The 26,692-nt window shown below is 59.6% G+C and overlaps 3 protein-coding genes across 9 annotated transcripts in view; all 3 read right to left on the minus strand.

Annotated features, from left to right (window-relative positions):
• PDPK1 (3-phosphoinositide dependent protein kinase 1) overlaps nucleotides 1-7,501 on the minus strand; it is an 81,996-nt gene extending 74,495 nt beyond the window's left edge. The window contains exon 1 of one of the 6 annotated variants that reach the window (XM_058711939.1): nucleotides 5,422-7,501. Coding sequence is in view for 1 of the 6 variants with exons in the window: in XM_058711938.1 (XP_058567921.1) it covers nucleotides 523-546 (24 nt within the window). In the remaining 5 variants the exon portion in view is untranslated. Of the gene's footprint in view, nucleotides 1-96; nucleotides 122-522; nucleotides 670-4,979; nucleotides 5,102-5,421 lie in introns of those variants that run through there. The other 5 variants (XM_058711941.1, XM_058711940.1, XM_058711938.1 and 2 more) reach the window with 5 other exon arrangements.
• Nucleotides 7,502-11,012: 3,511 nt separating this feature from the next.
• AMDHD2 (amidohydrolase domain containing 2) lies at nucleotides 11,013-21,190 on the minus strand. 2 transcript variants are annotated; one of them, XM_058711964.1, is made up of 11 exons: nucleotides 20,973-21,189; nucleotides 20,069-20,205; nucleotides 19,850-19,989; nucleotides 13,907-13,961; nucleotides 13,526-13,738; nucleotides 13,356-13,444; nucleotides 13,120-13,264; nucleotides 12,938-13,045; nucleotides 12,709-12,777; nucleotides 11,609-11,710; nucleotides 11,013-11,256 (listed from the first exon to the last, which is right to left on the minus strand). In XM_058711964.1, exons 1-11 carry the CDS (start codon nucleotides 21,053-21,055, stop codon nucleotides 11,168-11,170), a joined length of 1,230 nt encoding a protein of 409 aa, XP_058567947.1. In that variant the 5' UTR covers nucleotides 21,056-21,189; the 3' UTR covers nucleotides 11,013-11,167. The 2 variants fall into 2 exon arrangements, with proteins under 2 accessions (XP_058567947.1, XP_058567946.1); XM_058711963.1 differs by having other exon boundaries at nucleotides 11,219-11,356; nucleotides 20,973-21,190.
• A 147-nt stretch (nucleotides 21,191-21,337) lies between these two features.
• Nucleotides 21,338-26,346, minus strand: ATP6V0C (ATPase H+ transporting V0 subunit c). Its single transcript, XM_058711965.1, has 3 exons — nucleotides 26,110-26,346; nucleotides 22,221-22,404; nucleotides 21,338-22,071 (listed from the first exon to the last, which is right to left on the minus strand). Exons 1-3 carry the CDS (start codon nucleotides 26,186-26,188, stop codon nucleotides 21,867-21,869), a joined length of 468 nt encoding a protein of 155 aa, XP_058567948.1. The 5' UTR covers nucleotides 26,189-26,346; the 3' UTR covers nucleotides 21,338-21,866.
• Between the last annotated feature and the right edge of the window lie 346 nt (nucleotides 26,347-26,692).

The raw sequence follows: 26,692 nt of genomic DNA on the forward strand, positions 1-26,692 counted from the left end.
CGCTCGGCCGGGCCGGGACAGCAGTCTATCACATTCCATCCTAGGCGTGAATTCGGGGGGCCCGGGGCATCAGGTGCTCCGGGCAAGAACTCGTACCTCCTGCTCCGCTGCGGCAGAGGCACTGGGACCCCCCCTTCCAGGTGAAGGCCCAGGGCGGTTCCTCCGCAGACGGAACGAAAGGTAAGCCCAAAGGCTCGGCTCCAGGCCGCGGCGCGCCGAAAACAAACTTTCCAAGCACTTCCACCGCGACAGGCCAGTGACACCTCCCCGGCCTCCCCCGCCCTCCGCGCGTCTGTCAGCGCCCCCGCCGGGCAGGCTCCCGCCGCGCCGGGGCCCGGGCTCCCCGCGACGGCCGAGCAGCGCCCTCACGAAGCCCGCGGTCCTCTGCCCGGCCGCCCGGCCGCAGGTGAGGCGCCGCCCGGCCCTCGGGACCCGGGGCCGCCCCGCCTCACCGGGGCCCGGCGGCCGCCGCGCTTGGCCGGGCGACGGGCCGGCGCGCCCGAGCGGCCGGCGCGCACTCACCAGCTGGCTGGTGGTCCTGGCCATGGGCCCCGCGTCGGCGCGGGCGCCTCCCCCGCAGCGCTGCGCGACTCCGCGCCTCCTCAGCGTCCTCCTCCCCGCGGCGGAGCCCCAGCAATGGCCGCCCTCATCCTGCGCCCGCCCCGCCGCCCGCCGCCCCCGGCGCCGCCCCGCCCCCGCGCGACGCCGGGCGGGACTTCCGCCGCCCCGCCGCTGCCGCCGCCCGCGCCCATTGGCCGAGCCCGCCGTCGCTCCGCCGCGGCTCGGTCAGCCCTGCCGGCGCCTCCGAGCCGCATTTCCGGGTTGGGGCCCGGCGAGCGGGAGAGGTCCGGCCCCGTTTCGGACGCGGGGGAGACCCGCGCGAGCCAATCCGGGGGCCGTGGGGCGGGGCCGCGCGGGAAGAGAGGGGAGCTGTCATCCCTGGCTCCCACAGTGGGAAACTGAGGCTCGCAGGGCCCCCCAACACCCAGCTGGCCAAGGTCACGCCCAAGGCAGCGGCGGGGCTGGGCTCGGACGCGTGGCTCGGACCGGGAGCCGGGCTCTGCGTCAACACCGAGAGACGCAACTTTGCTGGCGACAAAACTAAGAAGTGTTCACAGACGGAAATTTGGGCTGCAAAATCAGATATAAATTTGGAAGAAAACAGTCCCATCGCATCACTGCTGACAGTCCCAGGGACACCTTCAGAACTTTCTTCTTTGCTTATGGTTTGGGGGAGGGGGGTTGTAGTTGTTAATGATGATGGTGTTGAATTTTTTTGTAGTTGTTAATGATGATGGTGTTATTGTTGGGTTCTTTTAGTTGTGGTAAAATATACATAAAATTTAGCACCTTAACCATTTGAACACATGCCGTGTGCACAGTTCAGTGGTATAAAGTACATCCACATTGTTGTGTTGTGACCAGGCTGTCTTAAAAAAAAAATCAGAATCATCTTCGTTACCTCAAGGTTGCATACTTTTAAGTAACCTTTTCTGGGGCGCCTGGGCTCAGTCGGTTGGGCTCTGACTTCAGCTCAGGTCATCTCACAGTTCGTGGACCTGAGCCCAGCATCCCTGACAGCTCCAAGCCTGCTTGAGATTCACGCTCTCTTCCTCTCTCTGCCCCTCCCCTGCTTGCTCGCTCTCGCTCGCTCTCAAATATAAACATTTTAAAAAAATGTTTAATTACAATAAATAAATAAAAATAACCTTCTACTTCCAAAAGAAATACGTTTATTTTTTAATAACAATTTAGACAGTACAGAGACTAATTAGATAAATTAATCCATAATCCCACTAACGAGAATTAATTCTTGAATAGCAGTGATAGCTGCTAACGTTGAGCCAGCACTTACTCTTAGTAAAGAATTTTCGTGCCTAATCTCTGAACAAGTATCCTTGCTAGTACTGCCCCACTTTTCAGATGAGGAAGCTGAGGCATTCTGAGTTCTGTAACTGGCCCTAGGTCTTGTAGAGCCACAGCCTGAATCTTGACATCCATATGCCAGAGACTATGCGTTAGACCATCCAGCCTCTACTTGTCCAAACTTTGAGTGTTCTGCACCTTAAAGAACAGTAAAAAAGTAAATGTAACTCCTACTCCCCAAAAGGGCTTATGCAGGTTTGACGCTTTTCTCACTTACCACTGTCTTCATTTCGTATCCTGTACAGCTCTCCTGCACCTGACTGCCATCTTGCCCACTTCTAAGGACTGCAGAGGACTCCACTGGAGGGAGCCTAGAGTTTACAGACCCATGTAATGATCAAGTTCCCTCCTGACACCGAAGTGGTTCCCAGACGTCTTCCTCGTGGACAAAGCTCTGCACTTAAATTCAAGCACACCTTTATTTCCTTCGGATAAATTCTTAGCAGAAGGGATTGCGGGGTCAAAGTACAGGGATTCCTCTCAGGACTTTTGATACATGCTGCAAACTGCCGATTGCTTGCCCCACTCCAGACACTAACCCTCAGTGAACACAAAGACAAGGTCAAAGTAGGTACCAGCTCTTGCCACCAAAGCAAGCCACATTCAATACTTGAGAGCACTGGAAACATTCTGCATCATAACCCTTACTACCTATAAAAATCAGTATATCTGATTTTACCCTCAACAGCTCCATGAGCAGTAGGTACTATGACCATTTCTATCTTGTACTTGGGGAAACTGAGGCTTCGGTGCCTTGCCTACTCTCAGCCATAGAGCTACTAGGTCACAGAGCACAGAACTCCAAACCAGTGCTGACCAGCACCACCGCCTTGCTCTTGGCCACTGCACTCAACTGCCTCCCAACAAACCCTTCTTTTGTATTTATTTGAGTCCTCACAAAGTAATGATAACTTATCCTCAGAGAACGCTGACCATTACACGTATGTTACTAAATTCTCATCACAATCCTATGAGATACTCAGTATTTATTACCATCTCACACGTGAAATTTGCCAGACTGTACACTAAATGCAATTGTAAATAAATACAGAGCTTGAGAGTCTAAAGAATACACGTCAAGAGCGATCTTTCCCAGAAAGTTACCGACTGATGTGCTCCACCAAATGACCCGGTAAACCAAGAAGACGCAAGATCCAGGAAACAGGAAAAAAAACAAAACACACAGGAGGGTGGTGAATGGAAGTCCCAGGATCTGTCCATCCAGCAAGTAAGCACTGAGTCTCCCCTCCATCCCAAGCACTGTGCTAGACATTGACAATTCACCAGTGATTAAAACACAGAAATCTCTGCTCTTGTGAGAGTCGGATGCCACTGGGGGCTGGGGGGGGGGGGGGGGGCGGGGAGGAAGGGCAGGGTGGGAGAGATCATCAAATAAGCAAGTCTTATGACATATCAGAAGATAGCAAGTGCCATAGGGGAGAAAGAAAACCAGTGGGGACTCAGGAGTGCCTGGGGATGGGGTGCAATTTTAAAAGACTAATGAGAAACCCCAGGATAAGAGCAGGGAGGAAGCACATTTACAGTCACAGTACAGACGCACTGCTTCAACCGGCAGTTACCATCCTCTACCTCGGAGGGACCCGGAGAGGAATGGGGGCCTGAGAGAGCTGAATCCTCATCCCTTGTAACAGAAAGGCAATAGACAGTGACTGTACGTGAGCAGTCGAGACATAAAGTACAGGGGTGCCTGGATGGCTCAGCGTCCAACTTTTGATTTCAGCTCAGATCATGATCTCACGGTTCATGAGTTCAAGCCCCGCATCGGGCTCTGCTCTGACAGCACAGAGCCTGCTTGGGATTCTATCTCCCTCTCTCTACCCCTTCCCCACTGGTGTGCCCGCGCTCTCACTCTCTCTATCACTCTCAAAATAAATCAACTAAAAAAAAAAAAAAAAAAAGACAAAGTCCAAAACAACGGACATAAACATCAGGAAGAACATTTAAAGAGTAGTAAGCAGGATGTGAGTAAGGAGAGGTGAGGTGAGGCAGGGGCTGCTATTATTACAAGCCTGTTTAGAATTCCCTGGCCTCTTGGGGAACCTGGGTGGCTTGGTCAGTTGAGCATCTGACTCTTGATTTAGGCTCAGGTCATGATCTCAGGGTTGTGGGATCGAGCCCTGAGTCAGGCTCTGTGCCAGACATGGAGCCTGATGCTTGGGATTCTCTCCCAATCTCTCTCTCCATCCCCCCCGTCTCTCCCCGTCCCCCCCCCTCCTTGCCCCTCTCCCCGCCATGTGCACGTGCACGCTCTCTCTCTCTCTCTCTTTCTCTCTCAAAAATAAATAAACATTAAAAAAAAAAAAAACAAAAGGAACTATCTGGTCTCTTCAACACTGATGCAAATAAAAATTAATAAAATGGATGTACCTTCTCCCTGGAAATTGTAAGCAGCTCTCACTCATGACTGTAAAACTGTGCAAGGATGTTTATAACAGCATAGCTTTAACAAAAAGCAAGAAAAAAAAAAAAAAGGAAAGAAAAGAAAAAATAACCAGAACACTCATCAACAAGAGAATGGTAAAACACATTATGGGATATTCATCCTGGAAAATTCGATGCAGCTACGGGAAAGAAGAGAGGGAAGGTCTAAGCGAGAGCCCAAAGGCAGAGAAGCAAGTCACAGAATAGGGACCGAGGTCTTCAACCTTTTTTTTTTTTTAGTTAGAGTCGCTCACACCAAAGCAATTCAAAGAGAAACGGGGAGGGGGAAAACCTTGAGGGAAAAGTACACGGAGAAGGCCAGAGCCCACCAGAGCAGCAGGTGCAGTAGGCACCCCTGCCGGCCTCAGGGGAAGGGGTGAGAGGAGAGGGGAAAGCAGGGGAGCGGGCTGCAGGGGCAGGGCAGGGAGGAGCAGTCGAAAGAGGAACCAAGGACAGTGCTTAGTTCTCGTGGGGCCCCAATGGCAGCCAGTGTGCAAGCCAAGGCCAGGCCAGGCCACCCCTCTCTACCCAGGGAGAGGCAGGCACCCCCTCCGTGGGTCAGGTGTGGCTGCCCGTCCCGGGACAGTGGGCAGCAGGGGGGATGGACTCACCTGGCACTACACAGTTCACTGGCACCCCGGCTGGAGGAAGGAGAGGGACAGCCCATGGCTCTCCTCTCTCCCTACCCTGCCCAATGCCTCTGTCCCTGGTGGAAGGGTGACCTGAGGCCAAGAATGCAAGGCCTGGCTTGACATTGTGAGGTCATGTTCCACACAAGGAGGAACGGGGGATGCCCATACCATCCGGGGAGGGGCTGGAAGGCTGCCTTATGTACATGGGCTGGGGCCGGGGGAGCCCCCACTGCAAACCGGGCCCTGTGCCCCCCGTGGTCCATGGTATTTCACCCATCTCTCGCTCATTCCTCAAACCGTCATGGCACAAGGGAGAAAACCCTGGTCCAGAGGCTGTGGCACTTGCCACACAGCTCGTGTATTAGTTACCTAGCCCTATGTAACAAATTATCCCGAAGCTCAGAGACATACAACGACAAACCTTTATGATCTCATGGTTTCTGTGGGTCGGGAAGCCAGGAGCAGCTTGGCCGGGTGGTTCTGGCTCAGGGTCTCTCAGGAATGTGCAGTCGAGACGTCAGCAAAGGCTGAGTCATCTGAAGGCTTGACAAGGACAGGTGGGACCACTTCCAAGGTGGCCCATTCACTCAGATATTGGTGGAGGCCTCAGTTCCTCACCATGGTGGCCCCTCCACAGAGCTTTCCCGAGTATCCCTATGCTATGGCAGCCAGCTTTCCCCAGAGTGAATGGCTCCAGAGAAAGAGAGCACACCAGCATAGAATCCACAATGACTTTTACACCCCAATTGCCAAAGGGATCTACCTCACTTCTCCTACACTCTACTGGTCACACAAAGGCGCCTAGCACCACACGGGGGGAACTCTGCTAGGGTGTGGATCCCCGGAAGTAGGATCGCCGGGGAACATTTTCAACGCCGAGCACCATAGCTAGCTGAGGGCAGAGCCAGGATTCCAATTCTTCCGGGACGTACGGAGACATGGGGAGAGCCAAGAGAAGAAAGGCATGCCCGGCCTGCACCCCTGGAGGTTTCGAGGCAGGCAGGGAAACCAACGAACACACATCCAGTTAGGAAAACAAGGAGACTCTTCAAAGATGAGAATGTGGTTTCCTGCCTCTGCTCGCTGAGTGCCGGGTCACCGTACCTAAGCTCCCAAGAGGCATCCAGCTGCACGTGGATGGATCAAAGGTGCCAACGCCAACAATTTCCCGGCCACCTGGGGAAAATGTCTTCCTGTATAAATTGTGCTCCGTGGGTAACATATTTTAACTAGCCCTAGAGACAGGAAACAAAAAAGTTGCATCAAATCTCAGGCAAGTAACCTTCTTTCCCTAAGTCTCAACTTCCCCAGCTGTAAAATGGGCGGACTCCCAAAACTGGTCAGATCCCAAAGACTGAAACCGTCTGATGTTAAGCACATCGGGAAATGAGCACTTTCGTGCACTGATGATAGGAATGTAGTATCTCCTTCAGACCCAGGCAGTAGGGAGGCCTGGCCGAGGCTCTTCTCTCTGGAAGGAACACTGGACAGAATAGCAGCCCCTCCAAAAACGTCCACGTCTTGTTCACCCAACCTGTGAATATGTTGTATTACACAGGGAGAGTTATGCCTGCCAATAAGCTGACCTTAAAAGAGGAAGATTATCCAGGATTACCCAGCTCGGCCCAGTATAATCACAAGGGTCCTTAAAAGATGGAAGAAAAGGAGTCCAAGTTCAGGGGAGACAACACGGAAAACACAACTGGCCCGCACCGGCTTTGCAAAGGCGGGATGCCACGAGACAACCAGGGTAGACGGCATCCGGGAGCTGGACACAGAAGATTCCCCCGGAACCTCCAGGGACAAGCAGACTCTGCCACCACTTTGGTTTTGGCCCACAAGACCTATTCCTGACCCCAACCTCCAGAGCTGCAAAATAAAGGTGTGTTCTTTTGAACCTCTAATTTGTGGTAATTTGTTACAGGGAAAGAAAACTAACACGGGAGGCCCTCCTGTGGCCACACAGAAACCGGGAACCCACGGGGACAAAAGGAGTGCCCACACAGGGTGCGCTTCTGCCTTCTAGATGCACTTGTGCATCTGGGCCCCCAGAATTCCTTGCGCGTCACTCCACGGTCCCTCCTCCTCAGGGCGGCTGGGGTGCTGGGGGAGGAGCCCCACTGGTCCGTGGTGGGATCTGCTTAACGTTACGAAGCATCCATCTTGGAGAACACGGAGCACCTTGCTCAAATAGTGACACATTTCGATGTGTCCCCACCCAGGGAGCTCACCATTTCATGCTGCTTCACTAGAAAATACTGAAGAGCAGAACAGTATCAAAAGTACAATTCCAGTTCATAAGACAAATCAAGACACAAACGTAGGGACAGGGACAGGATCGCGTTGGAAGGATCACACCAAGCTCTTCATGGTGGGAGACTGGGAGGCAGGCAAGGCTCAGAGAGGGCCATCGCTCAGGGCACGGGGCTGCCCCCCACCCCGGAGCTGCCTGCGGACGACAGGGGCACATGGAGGAGGTCTCAGGGTCTAAGCAGAGCCGACCCCCATTCACCCTCCTGGTGCCACACCTCCTCCCGTACCCACCCGCCCCGCCCCCCGCGACCCGGAGCAGGCTCCGAGCTGGGGCGAAGCTGGGACAGGCAGTGGAGCCTGCCCCCAACTCCCCAACGCCAACGAGGGCGGGGAGAGAAGGGGCGCAGAGGGGGGCGGAGAGGAGCCGTGGGGCAAGGGGGATGCACATGGGCGCGACTGGAAGGAGAAAGAAGGGGAGCGGCGAGGCCGGAAGGTGTGCGAAGAGGTAGCCGGGCAGCTTGGGGCGCAGTGGGGTCCGGGGCTCGCGGGGGCGGCGCCGGGGGCCCTGGCCCCCGGCAACCCCCCGCCCCGTGCCGCGCAGTCCGGGGCTCTCCGCTCCGGGTCGGCCCTTTAACCGGTACTGGGTCAGCGAGCGACGCGCGCCCCGGCCGCTTTGTCGCGACTCTTCCCTCCGCAGAGCAATCCTCATTGGCCCCGGCAGAGGCCCGCCCCTTCTGACACTTCAGAGCCCGCCCCCCCAGGGAGGAGCCCCTCCCACAGCAAGTGAGATTCCTCCCGCCCCCCCGCCCTGTGCGCCACACCTCTTGCAGGAGCAGTAGGTCCGCGTAGGCCCGGCTCCTGGGCCGCAGGCCGCCCCGCGGCGGAGCGGGTCGGACCGGACTCACTGCGCACGCTCTGCCGTTCGCGGCCAGCCCCTGTTCGGGCGCCGTTTCCCCCCACCCTTAAGCCGCTTCTCCGGTCTGGACCACCCAGATCCTCTGCACGAATCAGCGCTGGGACCCTGCGCTCGGAGCCTACGGAGACCGAAGTTTCGGAAGGGACGCCTCGGCGCCTGGACTCGAACCTGTATGCACTCTGAGCAGTCCAGGACCCTCAAGTGGACGCCTCTGTAGTGTTCAGGTGCGGCCGCCAGGCGGCCCTCGCCCCACTCCGCGGACTCACGACGCACCCGCCCCTGCATCGGGTCTCGCCACCACTGGGCCCTCTGTTCCTCCCACTCACGTACAACACAAAGCAAGCCACGAAGGAGGTACGGATGGCGCGCCAGGTCACCTCTCCAAGGACCCCACCTCAATGAAAGTCCCCCCCACCCATCAGTGACTCAGCCCCCCCCGCCCCCCCCGCCCTCCAGCGTCCGGGTCTACACCCACACTAAAACAAGCACGTTTCCACTTGACTTGTCTCCAGCCCCTTTGCCACCCTAGAGCCAGTCCCTCAGGGTCTTCTTGCTGGGAGTCTTACTTAAAATGGCAGCATATCTTCTGTTCAAAACCCAGCAGCCTCAGACTGCAAAGTGGCACGGTGGGCGCCAGGGCTGGAGGAGGGGTAACAAGGGTTAGTAATCTAGTGGGAACAGAGTTGCTCTGACGGGCGATGGAGAGGTTTTGGAGGCCACGGTGGTGATGACCACACCCCTTTCTGGCGAGGGTGGCCGACTGTCCCACCCAACACACTAAGCCTCTGCCACTGGATCTCTGTGGGGCGGTTCCCCTGGCCCGGGTGCATGTGCCAACCAGCACCGGCCCCTGCCATCCCTGGTGTCACCCTTGCAGACCAGTAGCGCAGTTAGTCCTTCCCGGATGCTCCGGCCAAGAGTCAGCGTGCTGACAGGTTTAAGTGAGGCCCCTCCGAGCTGAGCAGGCCAGGCCAAGTCCTCGCTCCGGCACTCACCAGCTCTCGACCTGGGAGCCCCACCTTCCCCGTCCGAGAATGGGGAGGACCCCTCTGGATGTCTGGCAGAGAACGGGTTAACACTGGCAATGCACATGGAATAAAACCTAGCACCAAATAAGGCAAGTGCCCACTGCTCAGCCTCTAATAGATCTGGGAGCACGGCCTGCTCCCTCCCACCAGGGTGAGTTCTGAGCTCGGGGAGACCCGCCCTGCCCCTGGATCACTGGTGCAGCCGGCTGGCTGGCGCTGGCATGATGCAGGAGCTGGTCAGTCACCTGTTAGGTCTATGATGTCCCTGCTGCCCACAGGCATGTGGCCAGAGACGCAGCCCCTTGGTACACCGAGAGGTGGCTGCTGTCCCAGGCCTTTCCTGAGCCCTGCCTTACGGTGTTGGCTCTTCCCAGACTGTTCACTCAGCCTGGAACACAGCTGGAGCCAGAGGCTGTTTTTGTCACTTTGGGCCTGGACACGCTGTCTGCAGTGGGCTCTGTGGCAGAGGCAAAAGGGATGGTTGCCAAGCCACATGAGATGGTGACCTGGGACGTTTGCCTTGACCTCTTATTCCAAGAACTTCACCCATTCAAAAGGGGGAAGGTGCGGCCCACCCCAGCACACAAACGGGGACAAAATCAATCCCAGGGCTGGGGCTACGCCAACCCTGGATGTCTGATTGCCACATCGCGGCTGCCCTCGTGACCTGCAGGGCTCCCCAAAGCCCACTTGCCTCAAAGCGGCCCTATCAGCCCCTGCTCCCAGAGTGGGGGCACTGCTGCCGGGCCTGGGGGACATGGACAGCCGCGGGATGACACTGACGGGCAAATAGTTGCAGGGCTCCGGACACTGGTGATCCCCGAGCTTCCCACCAGCACCAGGCAGGGTCACCCACAGCGGTGCAACCCAGGGGGCACGTGGGATCCCCGGGCCCACCTGGGAGTCGGATGAGAAGGGGATGTTCAGAAAAGGCCCCAAAGGAAGCCGAGCCTTGATTACTCCGAGGGCTCAAAGAAATAGGGCTTTGGGCTGGGCAAGGAGCAGTGGCCAGGGTCACCTCTGGGCCCCTCGGCCACTGCATCCTACACTCAGAGCCAGGCAACCTGGAGTCCTCTTGAAGGTCGAGGAGAAACGGCTCGCAGTGTGCTCAGGCCCAGCACCATGGCCTTGGCCTCTGCTTCACTGGCCCAACTCAAAGGGGCAGAGGGGAGCCCGTAGGCCATCCTCACACAGCCGGCCTGGCCTCCAAATGCCCTGCACAGCCCACCCGAGGCCCCTCCCACATCCAAGTCCTCCCAGGCCCAGCTCCTAATTGTCCCCACAATCAATTCTCCCACTTAAAATCCCAGAAAGCACTGGGGTGCCTGGGTGGCTCAGTCGGTTAAGGGTCCGACTGGATTTCGGCTCAGCTCACAGTTTCACAATTTGCTGGGATCGACCACCAAGTCGGGCCTTTCACTGACAGTGCAGAACCTGCTTAGGTTTCTCTCTCTCTGCCCCTCCCCTCCTTCAAAATAAAATTTAAAAATCCCAAGAATACCCTTGTCCTCTGTCCCCCGACATGTAAACTTCTGGAGCCCTCCACACTCACCGTCCCCAAGCCCGTTCCTGTCCGCTTTCCAACCTACGACCCAGGACTTTCCCCTCCCGCCCTTCATTTCCAACCAGCACAACTGTGTGTGGGGCTGCAGGCCTCAGACACGACTGTCCAACAGAGAGGGGCCCTGTCACCTTCACTGGGGCCCCCCAAGGCTGGGATCAGCTAGAATCCAGCTGCTCTCCTCCCCACCCCACCCAGCGAGCCACCGAGGGGACGGCGCTCTGCCTTGAAGCAAAACTCAGACACGAGACGAGTCCCTGCGGGGCGAACGTTTATCTAGCTGCCTCCACCTGGCAGGCCTCCACCTGGGGCAGGGCTCCCACTCACTCCCCGGAGACCAGCTCCTCGACGGCTCAGCCCTGACAGTGTCCAGCTAAGGCTGGTCGTCCCTTCCAGCCGTGGTCCTCAGTCACTGCCTGGCTTCCTCCGCCTGCCACACCAACTCGCCCGAGATGTAGGTGGCCCGCACGTGGAGGGAGTCATCGAGCACCACGAAGTCTGGGTCAGAGGCGGCCGGTGAGACAGAGGCAGGGGTGGGTCCACCACCACCCCACACCCATCCAGAAGCTGGTGGGGAAACTGAAGCCTGGGACACGACCTGGGCACGGCCACCCCACCCCATCAGAGGCTGACCAAGGCCCTGGAACCCATGTTCCTGAAAGCAGGGCACACGGGACAAAGACCCCAGCTGCCCCTCACCTGACCCGACAGGAAGAGGAACCCGGGCTGAGGTTGGTGGCCAGGTAAGGCCACCTGGGCGCAGGGAAGATCCCACCTGCCCTGGCACTGTCCTGAGTCCCCGAGCCCTCCCGAATCTTCACCGGCCCGGGTGCCCACGTCGGGCCCTGACCTGCATCAGCCCCGAAGTCCAGGGTCCCCTTGTGTTTCTCCAGCCCCAGCAGCTGTGCGGGGTGCAGGGACGCAGCCTCCAGGGCCAGCTCCACACTGCAGCCTGCTCAGGGGACACAACCGGGCAGTCACCCCCCATCCCCAGCTGGTTCCGTGGGCAGCCTCTCCCCCAGCCCCAAAGCTCCAAGTCCCAGAGAAATCCCAGGTCTCTGCAGCAGGCTGACAAAGCCCCGCCTTCCCCCTCATCTGAGGACACTGCCAGGTACCCTTTTCCTGGTCACTCACCCATCCCAGCTCTGCAGGGCTCCCCGCCTCACTGACAAATGCCCTGGACCCAAATGGCTGCAGGCCCCTCCTCCTTCCGGGTCCCGGGAAGAGCCCCCCAAAAAGCAGCAAGAGCCTGGGCATCAACGAGGCCACCTGCTCTTGGCTTTCTGTCCCTGCTCCCTCTCAAGAAGCCACACACGACCAAATCCTTTTTCTTCTGTTCCCCACCTCACCACCCCTCCCCCCAACAGCCAGCCTACAGCCATTTCCTGCCTCCTGGCCTGTCTCCCTGCTGCTCTAAACAGCATGTTGAACCCGGGCACCCCCAGGTGACACCCCAGCCCCGGGCACTGCCAAGAATCCCGCAGGGCCCGGCCAACCACAGCCTCTGCCAAATACCCCTCCCTGCCCATCCCCCCGGACACGCCTACCCCCTCAACAAGCCCGAAGCGCTGCTCTGACCGCCCCCCTCCCCTCCCTAAAGCTCCGTACCCACGGAGTCCTGTGAATCCACAGGCCCCAGGCCGAGGGCCTTCCCGTGGGTACGGTGAGCACCCTTTTCTCAGTGCCGTGGCCTCACTGCCTATCACCCTGGGTCCCAGCCACATGCTTGCTCCTTGCTCTCCGAACCTGCCCCTGAGCTGCTGCAGGGGGCCTCAGCGTGTTCCTGGTGCTCCACTCCTAGGAATCCCATCCCACAAGGGGTGTCGCTGCAAGAGCCCAGGGGTCTCCGTGCTTCCCTCCAACCTGTCCCCCCCGACACATATGTGCACATGCGCGCGTGCACACACACACGCGCGTGCGCACACACCTGCCCCCTCCAGCCTCACCAACCTGTAGCCTGCAGGAAATGCCGGACGCAGACATCCATCGGGGCTATGCTGCCGCTCAGTGTCTTGGTGCCTTGAGAGTGAGAGAGCAGGTTCTGGGGGGACCAGGGGCTACTGGGCACATGGGGGGTGGGGGGCCCACAGGCCGGCGGGGAATGCTCAGATGTCTGCGTCCCACAAGAGAGGCCAAAGGGCCGTTGTCGAGGAGTCAGCGGGACGAGAGGGTCACTCACCGGCCACATAGGCTGTCAGCCCGTCCACCTCCACCTCCTGCTGCCCCAGCGTGTGACGCCCATTGCCCAAACCCAGGGCGGGAACGGCGTCGGTGACCAACACCAGCCCTGCGGAAGGAAGGGGACTCAGGAGCTGCCCGGCTGAGTCCTCCCACCGGGCCCCGCCCCGCCCTGCCGCTCACCCTGGGGATGGGCCCGGTGGGCGATGCGCAGGGCGGCCGGGTTGGTGTGCGTTCCATCCGCGATCATCCCGTAGAAGATGTGGCGGCCGGGAGGCAGCCGGTCACTGGTCAGGAGCCCCACGATACCAGGGTCACGGTGGTGGAACTGGACAGAGATGGGAGGGCAGCTGAGCGATGGCAGGAGCCCTTGTGCCTACCCGCCCAGGGAGTTGCGGTGCGGGGCACGGGGTACTCACAGGCAGCATGGCGTTGAAGAGGTGGGTGATGAAGGTGGCCCCACTCTGCACGGCTTCCTCCGCGGCCTGCAGGTCGGCCACCGAGTGTCCTGCATAGGGGACCTGGACTCAAAGTGTGCACCCAGCCCAGGACCCCACATGGGCCCAACCCTGGAGGTGGCAGTCCTCACCTAGGGACACACAGATGCCACGGGCTGTCAGCGCCTGGATCACCTCATGGCTTCGGCCCAGCTCGGGGGCCAGCGTCACAATGCGGACGTTGTCCAGGGGCCCGTAGGTGGCCAGCACATCATGGAAGGCGTTGGCCTCAAAGGAGCGCAGGTGGGCTTCAGGGTGTGCACCTCGCTTCTCCCGGCTGATGAACGGGCCCTCCAGGTGCACCCCTGGGAGGAGTGGACAGCTCCAGCGGGCCTCTGGCCCTGCAGCCCCCGCCCTGGCCCGTCACCTGCCCGACCTCCCTCCCCAGTTGGGCCTCTGGAGGGGGAAGGGCTGCCAACAGGTCCCCAAGGAGCCTCCCGGGGTGGGGGCAGGGAGAGGGGTCAGCCACTCACCGAGGACCCCTGCCCCATGGGGACCACCACTCTTCACAGGGATCTGAGGAAGGACCTGGGGGGAACCAGCTGTTAAAGCCCTGCCCCCTACGGCCCAATGCCCAGAGATCACAGCCCAGCCGAGGTCAGAGGTCAGAGGTCAGAGCCCAGCCCCCGATGGCCTTCCGTCAGATAGCAGAAGGTAGTCGAAGGCCCCCAACCAGAGTCAGGGAAGGCACAGCGCTAAGAACCATCAGGACGCGGAGGAACACGCAGGGGCGGAAGGCCAGCTGCCAGCAAGGAACAGGAATGGACAAAAGGGACCTGACCTGGCCCTGCAACGTGGCCAAAGGGTCTGGACCCAGCCAGACAGGGGAGCAGGCCCGGCCTCCTGAGCTGCAGGACCGCACACACGGCCAGGGTCAAGAGGAGGCGTGCAGTCCAGGCAGCGCGAGCACAGAAGCGGGGGTTCGGGGGCCAGAGAGGTCGGTGCACACGGGGCTGGGGGCTCAGGCGTCAAGGGCACAGCCACACGGTGCCTGAGCCGAACACAGGTACTCACATGACCCGTCTTGGAGGCGGGGCGAGCTGCCAGAGAAACCTGCCGCCCGCCGAAGGGCCCTGGGGGCACCCTCACCCTAAACCAGATACAGCGATGCGTAAAGAGGCTGAAACCCTGGGAGCCTGAGGGGCCGGCACTGGGCAGGTGTGGGCAGGGGCACGTGGTGGAGACACCGAGGAAACAGGCAGCGCCTTGAGAAGTGGGGGCGGGGGCGGGGGCGGGGGGAACCACAGACACCATTAAAGGGCAGCTGGGCCCGTGAATGTGCCCTGCAAGCAAACCAGAAGGGCTCCAGGCGAGAGGTGGGTGGAGGCGCACCCCCTGCGATTAGGTTAACACTCTCAGCACGGAGCCAGTGAGGCTGTCCCCTCGGCCCAGGGACCTCAACTAAGGGCGCCCCCAGGAGCCCGCCCCAGTCTCGGGGCTCCCAGAAGCCTGCTGGCGCCTGATCTCAAACACAGCCGACGGCCAAGGCTCAGTGGCAGCTCGGGGAAACCTTGGGGAGACAGAGGACGAACAGGGCAGGGCCGGCAGGGACGGGAAGACACGTGAGGAGAGGTCCTGCACCCGTGAAACAAGAAGACGGTGTCAGAAAAAAACACTGAGAGAGAAAGCGAGCTCTTCCAATTAAAAGTATGTGAGGGACGCCTGGGTGGCTCGGTCGGTTAAGCATCCAAGCCTTGATTTCGGCTCAGGTCGTGATCTCGCAGGTCATGAGATCAAGCCCCACACGGGGCTCTGCACTCACAGTGCAGGATTCTCTCTCTGCCTCTCCCTTGCTCACACTTGCTCTCTCTCTCTCTCTCAAAATAAGTAAACAAATACTTAAATAAGAAATAAAATTAAAAAATACAACTTGAGCGATAAAGTTAAAAAAAAAAAAAAAAAAAAAAAAAAAAAAAAACCCAAGTCAAGAACCGGAACATAGAAACACAGGAAACATTCAGGAAGCGGAGTCACAGAAAGAACCAGAGACGCCATCCAGGAGGCCCAACCATGGAATGATGACTCCCAGGAAAGACGACAGAGAAACGAGGGAGAAAAATCACACACGCGCTGTGATCAAGGAAAGCAAACAAAACCAAAAACCAAACTTCAGACCGACAGGGTGTGCCAACGGCCAGCACAATAGATAAATTCCCCACAGGCCCCACACGTGTCACCCTCAGACTTCAGAACCCAAGGCCAAAGGGAAGATTCCACGAGCTTCCAGAGGGAAGAAATAAGTCATGCACAAAGTATCAGAGGTCAGGTGGCTTCCGACTTCTCACCAGCAACCCTGGAAATGAAAAAACAATACAGCAACGCCTTTAAGAATTCTAGAGGAAAGTCACTTCTAACCTACACCCAATCAAGAGAATAAAAACCTCGTTAGACCTTCGAGATCTTGAAAACTTTGCTCTCTGCGCCCCCGTCTCTAGCAGAAGCTGGTGGATATGCTCCAAAACAAAGGCAAAAACCAGCAAAGACAAAGGCACGGGAGAGGGGATAGAGGCCCAGCAGAAATTCGCCAGGGGACCCCCCCCCCCAGGTGACGGGAAGGAGCTCCCAGGACAGCTCGGTCCAGTGAGGCCGGCAGCCAGGGCCGCGGAACAGGTCCCTAAAGCTGCCGAGGGAAAACGACGTTGATAGAGCGCTGGGCGCACCCACACGTCCCGCAAGAAGAGCAAGAAACGGGCAGAGGCGGGGAGTGGAGTTGCCAGCTGAGAGAACAAGGAGTCCCAAAGACACAGGGCAGACGGGTAAGAAAACGGGTCAGCACCGAGTCCTTCGCCCAGTCCTACCGGCGGGTCTCCCCAAGTCGGTGGGCTGCTACCCGGGGAGGGCGGGGGGCCGGAAACCCACGAAGAGGAGTCTAGCCTCAGCTCCGCTGGTGGGAAGCAGACACCCCTGCTCACTGCCCTAAACCGGCCTGGAGCTTAGACAGGCGAGAGCAAATTCCAAGGACCAGCTGAGCTGAAGGTGACCGTCTCCAGGTGGGAGCTGGTGGGGGCAAAGGGCTGTTGTTTCTCCTAACAAGCCAGGAGATTTCGTGTAAGTTCGCTAAAAATTAAAAGCAAAACAAACCAAAAGGGGCGCCTGGATGGCGCAGTCGGTTAAGCGTCCAACTTCAGCTCAAGTCATGGTCTTACAGCTTGTGAGTTCGAGCCCCATATCGGCCACTGTGCTGAGGATGAGGACCCTGCTTGCAACTCTCTCTGTCCCCCCCCCCCCGATCCTCCCCTGCACTCTCTTTCAAAATAAATAAACTTAAAAAAAAAAAAAGGTAATGGCTGAGTTTTTCGGGAATAGATTTTTTGCTCGCGAACACACCCTCTCGACCCTCGCCCTCAGCCCATCTGTGGAGGACAGGCCCACGTTCCACCAGGTGACCCCGTCGTGACCAGTGTCAGGTCCCGTCCTGAAGCTCTCTCCAAGTCTTCCAAGAGAGCTCGGTGCCAGACACGGGGCTACGGTCAGACGGCCGGGGAGGGGATACCCCAGCCCACGGGGCAGATGAACTTGTGGGTGAATCTCCGGATCCCGTCTTTCCGGGGAGCCCGCCTTGTGACACGTTCTATGGGGTTCTGCACGCGGTCGGTACTGGGACTCCCGCACAGGGAGAGGGGCCCCTCTCGATGCCGTGCCCGCCACTGGCTGTTGTCCCCACCCAGTCTCACAGGTGCCACTCTCACGCGGATGCCTCCAGGAAGGTACGCGGCCCAAGTCCAGGTCTCATGTTCTGAGCCCGAGGTAAGGTCTGAACCCGACGCACGGGGTTCACTTCGTACTTCGAAACAAAACTGAGTTTTATGGGGGAGAGACAGAGAGCGCTAAGTAGGGAGAAGGCAATGAACGACAGCATGGACGGCAAGAGAATGGGAAAGGTCAAAGTGCAGAGGGCATGGTGAAAGCCTGGCTGCCGCCTGAGGAGGTGGCAGGTCTTGGCTAAGCACACGATGGACCAGAAGCCGAGAACACTCCAGCCAGAGCTTCCTCCTGGGAGAAATGAGTATGAAAGGGTAAGACTGGGAGAGTATGAAAGGGTAAGACTGAAAGAGGCCCCCAAAAAGAGCAGGTGGGTTTCAATGGGCCAGAACACGATGATAAGGGATCCGGGTAACTTCTGACAGAGCAGCAATCCAGTTCTGCCCAGTGTGAGCCAGCCCTGGAAGAAGGTGGGTGGACGGGAATCGGGGAGATACCTAAGCGAACAGCCCCGTGGCGCCTGAGATGACACTGGATTAAATTTTCACATTCACGGCCTCCGAGATTTTACTTTCTGCTATCCAACGCCTTCATCCTGCGAGTGTTTGTGGAGACTGACAAGTATCAGCAGGAAGCCATAAACCAGAGGGGTGCCTGGGGGGCTTGGTGGGTTAGGCATCCGGCTCTTGCTTCCGGCTCAGGTCATGATCTCACAGCTTGTGAGGATGACCCCCACGTCAGGCTCTTGCTGATAGCACGGAGCCTGCTTGGGATCCTCTCTCTCTCCCTGCCCCTCCCCGGCTTGTGCACCCACGTTCTCCCTAAATAAGTAAACAAACATTAAAGGAAGAAAAGAAAACATAAGCCAGAAATCCTAGTGACCAGAAACTCCCTGTCCTAAAAAAAGAGGTCTCACAACCTGTATCACGATGGTCAAATGTGCTGTCGAAGCCACGGGCACAGCAGAGTCACAGCTCCAAAGAGCAGGCAACAGAGACAACAAGATAAAACAGGGCAGAAGGCCTGGGAACAGGAGAGAGAATGGCCCAGAATGGCTGGACCATACGTGGGGAGAGGGCCGAGGCTGGGGCGGCTAGGGAGGGACTGCTCAGAAGGGTAAAAAGGGGGTGGGACGCCTGGGTGTCTCAGTCAGTTAAGTGTCCAACTTCGGCTCAGGTCACCATCTCACGGTTCATGGGTTTGAGTGGTTAGAGCCCCGCGTCGGGCTCTGTGCTGACAAGTGCTTCGGATTCTGTGTCTCCCTCTCTCTCCGCCCCCTTCCTGCTCACGCTCTGCCTCTCTCTCTCTCAAAAATAAATAAACATTTAAAAAAAAAAAAAAAAGAAAGAAAGATAAAAGGTGCGGGGCTGAGTGATGTGCTATGCCCTGTCCCCTGGGAAGGCCGCTGCGGCAGGACTCGGAGCAAGGCCGGCAGTTGGGAGACTAGGCAACAGTCAGGAAGCCTCACTGGTAGGTCCCGGGAAGGGGGAGGACAGTAAGGCGGGCGCATTCCCAGATTCCAGGCAAGAGAAATCAGGGATTGATGACCAAGAGAAAAAACACAGAACCAGGTGGCTTGAAGTAGGAAGATGAGCTTAGTTTTTAACCTCTGACTTTGTGATGGGAGGCCTGGGGGAAATTTCCAGAAAGATGTCCACACATGACAGCATATCAAGTTTTTAAGAGGTACTGCACAGAGCGCTGCCTGCCCCACAACCCCAGGAGACGGACGTGGTGCTCATTCCCAACTTGGATTTGAGAAAATGGAGGCTCAGAAAAAAGTAAGGATGGTCTCGTGTCCCCCAGATGACAGATGAACTTAGGGGGCCAGGACCCAATCCCAAGCCCACACTCAAACTCCCGCAACACCCAACTCCAACTGTGCGCCCACACACCCAGGAGGGACCTCCCCACCCATGACCGGCAACATGACCCATAATTGCAAAAAAAAGCCCTGTACTGGAGAAAACAACAACGCTGGGGGGGGGGGGGAGGGTTAAAGGGTAACTGCTGCCCTTCCCCAACTCGACTTGGGTAAGGGGACGTCCACGCTTTTCAAAACCCACTAAGCATCAAGCGGTAAAGAGGCATGATGAATAGCACCTGCTTTCTGGCGGTTACCATGTAAAGTCCCCAACCCAAAGAAACCCAACAAGACGCTGGGGTGAAGAATAAAACCGGAGAAGCCGCCTGGGTGAAAATGTCTATAGGGCCATGCAGAGAAGAGAGGAAGTGGAAGGGTGTGTGGGGGCCACAAGGGCAGCAGCGGGGACGGAAGGGGGCAGCAAGGGCAGACAACAAGCTTCTTTCTGGAAAGCACATTCAGTGGAGTCACACAGCACAGACAAGTTAGGGGGGATGAACCTGAGGAGATGGTACAAATGTGGCAATCCAGAAAGTCCCAGCAATCGGTTTCTGGAGCCAGGAGGTGGCCAGGGTGTGAGACGGAGAGGACTTCTAGCCCCGAAGACACCGCAACAATAAACACGAAGGCCTGTGGGAAGGGCTGCAGAGGCAGTGACCCCCTGCGGGCAGGGGAACACCAAAGGAGAGCCTAGGGGCAGGACCCCGGACCCCAGGCCCCAGGGGGTGGGGGAGGCTAAAGGGTGAGGCCAGACCCAAGTGCCAAGGGGTTTGTGGCAGGAAAAGTTGGAAAATTAAAGGGGTGCTACTGTTGAAGCCCCCTTCCCCTGAGACCGGAAGCCTGACCTCACCTTGTGATAAACCTCTGGTGGTGAGGTGACCAAAGTGGGGCAGAAGGAGGTGACTCCGTGTGACAATATCCTCTGGGCCACCAGGGCGACCCCCGAACCCACGTCCTCCGTGGCCTGAGAGAAGTCAACGCCAAATCCACCTACGGCCACAAAGAGGAAGGTTGCACGGTGCCCGGACCACCTTCTCCGGGTCCCTGTCCCCTAAGCCCTAGACCGCACCGTTGATCTGCACATCGATGAAGCCAGGCGCCAGGATGCAGCCCCCGCAGTCCCGCTGCTCATCCGCCATTCGCCGCTCCTCGAAGAACAGCTTCTCCGGGTCCAGAATGCGGCCTCCGCGCACCCACAGATCCTCCCTGCGGCCAGAGCCGGACAGAAGCTAGGACGGCCGGTCCTTGGGCCCAACCAGAGCAGTGCCTGAGCCCGCATCCCGACCCCGCACCCCGCTCGGCTCCGGGCCCCACTCCAGCACCGCGCGACCCCGCACCCCGCGCCCCCACTTCAGCAGCTCCCGCACCCTGTGCCCCACCCGGCCCCGGGCCCCACTCCAGCAGCTCCCGATCCCCCGGCCCCGCGCCCCACCCGGCCCCGACGCCCACTCCAGCACCTCGAACCCCGCGCCCCGCCGGCCCCGGGCCCCGCTCCAGCAGTGCCCGGCCCCGCGCCCTGCGATCCATCCCAGCAGCTCCCGCTCCCGCATCCCGCGCCCCACCGACCCGGCGCCCCACTCCGGCAGAGCCCGGCCCCGCATCCCGCGCCCCACTCCAGCACCTCCCGACCCGGCGCCCCAATCCAGCAGCTCGCGACTCCGCATCCCGCGCCCCACCAGCCCTGGGCCCCACTCCAGCAGTGCCCGGCCTCGAGTCCTGCGCCCCATCCCAGCAGCTCCCGATCCCGCGCCCCACCGGCCCCACGCTCCACTCCAGCAGTGCCCGGCTTCGCGCCCTGCGCCCCACTCCAGCAGTGCCCGGCCCGCACCCCGCCGGCTCCGCACCCCATCTAGCAGCTCCCGTCCCCGCACCCCACCCGGCCCCGGGCCCCAACCCAGCAGCTGCCGGCTCCGCACCCCGCGCCCCGCCCGGCTCCCGGGCCCACCCCCGCAGCGCCTGACCCCGCACCCCACCTGAGCAGCGCCCGCCCTCGCAGGATGCGGCAGTTGGTGAACTGGAGCACCGGGGCCCGCCCCTCGCCCTGTGCGTCGCGCATCGTGAGCCACCGGAGCCCCACCGAGCGGGCGCCGCCCGGAGCCCCGCAGCCGAAGCCGGCTCTCCCGCTCTCCCGCTCTCCGCGCACTCGGCCGACTGCGGCCCGCCGGGCTCCGGCCGCACCCACGTGACCCTCAGCTGACTGAGGCGTGCCACGTGACCGGCCGGCCCACGTGATCAGGTCGCCCACGTGACCGGCGCGCCCCGGGGCCGGCAGGGCCGCCGCGGCCGCCCCGCCCCGCCCCCGCCGGGCCCGGGCCCACACAAGCGGTCCACACAGGCATCCAGTCACAACCGAGAACTTTATTGGACACGGCTCGGCTCCAGGACCTCGCAGGCCCAGCACACTGGCCCGCGGCCCCCGGCAGCCAGGGCTGGAGGAGGGTGGTTCGATCCAACGAGTCTCGGAGCAAACGGCAACCCCACAACGCAACACTCGACCTAAGATTACTATATAGTTGGGGACGGAGGGCTGCTCCACAGACGTATGAACAGATCAAATCTTTATAAATAAGAAACATCCAGTGAAGAGAAAATGACAACTCTAATTCACCCTTCTACAGAGCGCTCTAGGGCAGATGAGTGGGGGCGGCCGGAGGCCCGGATGGGGAAGGAGTGGGCCCGGATGTCCACGGCACGGGGCGGGGCGGGGGCGAGGCCGGGGTAGCAGACAACGGGCACTAGGACACTGCGCATTTACAAGACCGACTACTGGGGGGGCGGCGGCCCCGTGCGTGTGTGTCAGGCTGTTCATTTCGGAATGAGGGGTGGTCTTTACATCGTGTTCTGTGGCTGGTGCGCTCGGAGAGGGGCTACTTTGTGGAGAGGATAAGGGCAACGATGAGACCGTAGAGGCCGAGCACCTCGGCGAAGATGAGGATCAGGATCATGCCCACGAATAGCCGGGGCTGCTGGGCAGTGCCACGCACACCAGCGTCCCCCACGATGCCAATGGCAAAGCCAGCTGCCAGCCCGCTGAGGCCCACGCTCAGGCCAGCACCCAGTTGGAGGAAACTCCTGGGGGAGAGAAGACACCGGATAGACGTCAGCCACCTGCCAGGGGAAGCAAGTCACCAGCCCGACGCCCCCTCCCCAGCCCTCCCAGCCCCGTGCGGTGGCCTCGCCCGAGGCAGGACATGACCTATGGGGAGGGGCCCGGCACTCACCTGTAGAGAGTGATGCCATCATTCAGGGAATTAGCGATGAGGACGGCCACCACCAGCCCGTAGATGGCGATGATACCAGCCATGACCACTGGGATGATGGACTTCATGATCAGTTCTGGCCGCATGACAGACATGGCCGCGATGCCAGTGCCACTCTTGGCTGTACCGTAGGCGGCACCCAGGGCTGTGGGGAGGGGGCAGGAAAGGCAAGGTGAGCTCAGAGCACCTGGGGCCAGGACCCTGGGGGTAGTAGCTGTGGCACGGCCGGGAGATGCCGTAAGTCATCACCGACAAGGTGAGACGAAGCTGGCACCCGGCTCAGGGCAGGAGGTGGCCCTCGGGGGCAAGAGCTACAGCTGGGCACGCAGGGAGCTCAGGCAGCTGTCTCCTTCCTCCAACAGAGGCCCTTAACGGCTGTCCCGCCTGTCTGGGCTCCTGCTCCGCTCTTTAACCTTGGCCCCAACCTCCCAGAGACCCCGGTACAGCCGCCCACGGCCTAAAAGGTGGAGCTCTGACAGGCCCAGCAGAGCAGCCCAGTCACATGGAGAGAAAGCCGAGGGCATCCTCAGGCACACAGCAGGACTAGGCTCTCAAGTCTGGAAAGAATCCTCTCTGCCATCACCCAGGTGGACCATGAGGCCTCGACAGACCTCCCAGAAGCACGCCTGCATGCACAGAGGCCTTGGGCTCACAGAAGCCTAGATTTCCACCCCCCCCCCCCCAAGACCTCCAGCAACGAAGCGTGGGAGAACGGGAGGACGCCCGGTCTCCTCTGATGGCACTCCGCCTCCTCTTGCCAGGGTGTGCTGCCTTCCTCCAATCTCCCTTCTCCTGGCCTCCACGCATGGGGTAACTTGTGCACAGAATAGAGCCACAGCGGGCCCAGGTGGCTCTTCTGACTCCTGCCCTCCAAGGTCTTGCTGCACTGCTTGAGCAAAGGATAACATGGCTCATGGGTTTCAGAAAAGATGTGGACACTCTTGACCATTCCTCTGCACGTTTTATTCACCTATTTGGGCCACAAAAATGCCTCCTCTCTGTGTTCATCACTGAGCAGGGAGGAAGTCAGAGGAGCTCTGGCTTCCCGGGGCTCCAAGCCCGGTGAGGAAACACACATGGCCTCTCCAAGCACAGCAACACGTTCTAGAAGAGTGGGGAGGCCTGTGGGAGTGGGGGAAGGGCTCCATAGAGAAAGTGACGTTTGAGGAAGAGGCTTGAGTGAGCAAAAATGATTGCAGACAGCACGCACGAATGGAGACGTCCCCCAACGAGGCATCACGCTGGGAGCTAGCAGAAAGAGAAAAGAAGTAGGGGTGGGAGCAGAGGGATTTCCACTCCAACACCACCACGCCTAGACACTTGGCACCTTTAACCTGGGGCTCAGGGCTGGTCTTCACGAAGCTCTTCCGGCAACTCTCCTGGTTGCAGTGCATCCTGGGGGCTGCTACTGCAGGCCCCGCACCACATCGGGCTATGTCAAGTGCATGCAAGGAGCCAGTGCCATGGTTTGTCACTCAAGCGGGAGAGCACAGGCGATGAGTGTCACTGAGTAAGGCACCGATTACTGGGAAGTTAGCATCCCAGGTAGCAGGACACGGCCAGAGGTGGAAAGTGAGCGGGGCCCTTCTCCAGAAGGCAGCAGGGAGATCGTGTGGCTGAGGGTGGGGCCGCCACGACAGGAACAAAGGGAAGAAACAGGGCTGACCATCAGGATGGAAAAGCAGCCTGGCCTGGGCAGCAGCAGGTGTCCCGGAAAACCCTGGATGCCAGCTCTGGAGGCCAAGCCTCACCAGGTCCCAGATCGAGCAGGGAACAGAAAGAGTGCAATCAGGAGGCAGTTCCAAGAACAAAGCACCAAACGCAGGGTGCCCGCCAGCAGGGAGGAAGTCAGAGATTACGGTAAAGGAGCAACTTGATGAAGAAAGAGTTGACAGGACTTCTGTCACAAGAAAAAAGGGGAAGCAGGAAGGAGATCAGGCCCCACAGGAGCAGGCAGCACCAATCCTCAGGGGCCTGGGGCAACAAAAAAGCCCTAGACCAGTGATACCCTGTTCTCAGTAACTTCCAGAGACTTGCTTTCTGATCAGGCTCCATCTGAAAGTATCAAGTTAAGTTCCAGAAAAGGAAGAGATGTACCTGATGACTAGAGCAGGCCAGGAGCTGGGTACAGAAAAAAGGCCCAAGGGGCAAACTCAGGGCTTCAGGAACAAGCAATGGCAGCCAGAATTCAAGGAATTCTGGGGCGGGAACGTCTTGTTTTGTTCACTGATGTTCCCCTGTGCCTGGCACACAGTAGGAGCTCACTCGACATTTGCTGAATGAAGGAATGACAGCCATAAATAGCAACGCACACATGGCCAGGCACAGTAGAATCTCAAGAAGTGTGGAGGCAAAGAGCAGAAAAGGGGTGGGGGGCTACAGCAGCCTGTCCGTCCAGAAGTGCTGGAAAGCAGACAGCCCCTTAAGATGTGGAAAGAGCAGGGTTAGCTGGGAGAGAAGGGGAAGTCCAGACCACTTCTCCCACCACAAATGACCCCTTATGTGCACGTGATGGGAAGGGCAGGGTAGGGCTCACTCAGTAACTCATGACTGGCAGACAGGCCCAGGCAGAGGGCGGCCCTCAAGACAGCAGAGTCCCCAAGCCCCCACCTCACAAGTGTTTACAGACAGCACAGGCTGTTTGGAGTTCAAACCCGCCACATACTTGCACAGGGAGCCTCCCCAGCCCACCAGGTAGGGTGGGGCAGGGCGGGGTCATCCAAACCAAAAACCAGACCTACCGAAGGAGGCCCAGAGGAGACCAGGCCAGACCAGTCTACAGGCTTGCCACAGACTAGGACTCACCTTCCTGGGTCCCACATTCTTGGGCCTGGCCCACGTGCCTCTCTCTCAGGTAGACCAGTTTTCACCGAATTCAACACCCATTACCGTCAAGACCTAACTTCAAAAGCAGGGTGCCATCAAGAACCTGGAAGGCCCCTTCTCTTTGCCTAGGGGAGCCCTCCCAATTTCGGACCTGGGAAAAGGGAAGTCATTCATTCATTCATTCATTCAGGCCTGAACCAGACGACTCCCTCCTAAGGACAAAGACCCAATATGACACTCTATGCCACTCTCTCATTCACCCAGAAGTAGACCCCCGACAGGCGTGCACACACATAGCACTGATGCTGGCCTACTTCCCAAACACCCGTCCTTCGCCCTTAGCCTGTCCAGACCCCTGCCCCATTCCACACAATCCTAGCCCTGGGCTCCTGCCAGCTGTCAGGACCAACCCCTCTGCCCCATTTTCCCAAACAACCCACACATCCCACAGGGCTACGGGGAAACAGTGACAGGCCGTAACCGGAAGCACCTGCCTCTGGGTACAGACCCACCAGACCCCCGTCGGGGGCGGGCCGCCACAAGGGCGAGAGCTGTGTACCAAGCAGGGGAGCGCCAGGGCCTCATCCCCCGACACCCCCGCCGAACAGGGGGAGCTTCCCGAGGTGTGATGTCACACCTGCCCGCAGGATGGCGGTGGGGGGTGCGGAGCAGGCGCAGGACCGCGCGCCCCCACCCCAGCCTCCCTCCCGCCTCTCCTAGGGCTAAGATGGCAGCGGCGCCGCCGCCCCACCCCCGCACCTACACTGACGGCGGCAGGGCTGCCGGCCCAGGATCCCCGGGAGACCCGTGAGACCCGCACCCCCGCCCAGCCCGCAGGCCCTGCGACCCGCAGCCCTCGGGGCCCCGACCCCCGCCCGCGGTCACGTGAGGCTCGGAACCCCCCCCAACAGCTCGGAATTACGTCAGCGTGACGTCACACCAAGAACCCTAGGGCGACGCGGGCATAAGCTCCGCGAGTCCCGGCGCCCCCAGCCTCCCGAGTCCCTCCTGCCTCGGCGCTCACCGCTGAAGACCATGGCGGCCGAGGCGCCCATGACCGCGAAAAAGGAGGCGTACTCGGGGCCGCCCTTGGCCTCGGACATGTCTGCGGGTGGGGAGAGGGCGAGCTCAGCGGGCCAAGACGGGGGCGAGGACGGGCCGGGCACAGCAAGCGAGCGCAAGGAGAGCAGTCAGGCGGCTGCGAAGGCGACCCGGCCCGTCAGCGGCTGCGCTCTAAATACCAGCACCGCAGAACAAAATGGCGGCCGCAGCCGTGTCACATGACCCGGGCTCCTCCCCTGCGGGCTATACCACCTCGTGCAGGCGGGGGGCGCCACGGCTTGGTACGCCCTAGCGGCCCTCTGACTGCTCCTGCACCGTGCCGCCGCCCAAGCGACCCGGTCTCAGGCGTTCCGCCCCACCTCGGCCTCCGCGGACGCGGAGCCGGGCGCTGGCAGCTTGTCGCACCCCTTGGCGTTGGGCCCGTCCGGCTCCCGGGCGGGGGCGGGGCGGGGACCCTCGTATTAGCATATGGGGCGGGGCGTGGGGTGCCCCGCCTCCTCTGCGGCTGCGAGGCGCCAGCTGGTGCGGCTTTCCTTTACGTTCGC

This window comes from Neofelis nebulosa, chromosome 18 (assembly GCF_028018385.1).
Source record: "Neofelis nebulosa isolate mNeoNeb1 chromosome 18, mNeoNeb1.pri, whole genome shotgun sequence".
NCBI classification, from domain to species: domain Eukaryota; kingdom Metazoa; phylum Chordata; class Mammalia; order Carnivora; family Felidae; genus Neofelis; species Neofelis nebulosa.

What these genes read in the sequence shown, in the direction of transcription:
- ATP6V0C (XM_058711965.1), bottom strand. Translation starts at nt 26,188, where the DNA reads ATGTCCGAGGCCAAGGGCGGCCCCGAGTACGCCTCCTTTTTCGCGGTC. An exon ending in GGCCGCCATGGTCTTCAGCG is followed by an intron (nt 22,405 to 26,109) that starts GTGAGCGCCGAG and finishes CCCTCCCCACAG; the next exon opens with CCCTGGGTGCCGCCTACGGT. An exon ending in GATGGCATCACTCTCTACAG is followed by an intron (nt 22,072 to 22,220) that starts GTGAGTGCCGGG and finishes TCTCTCCCCCAG; the next exon opens with GAGTTTCCTCCAACTGGGTG.
- AMDHD2 (XM_058711963.1), bottom strand. Translation starts at nt 21,055, where the DNA reads ATGCGCGACGCACAGGGCGAGGGGCGGGCCCCGGTGCTCCAGTTCACC. An exon ending in CGAGGGCGGGCGCTGCTCAG is followed by an intron (nt 20,206 to 20,972) that starts GTGGGGTGCGGG and finishes CTCTGGCCGCAG; the next exon opens with GGAGGATCTGTGGGTGCGCG. An exon ending in GCTGACAGCCTATGTGGCCG is followed by an intron (nt 12,778 to 12,937) that starts GTGAGTGACCCT and finishes CTCACTCTCAAG; the next exon opens with GCACCAAGACACTGAGCGGC.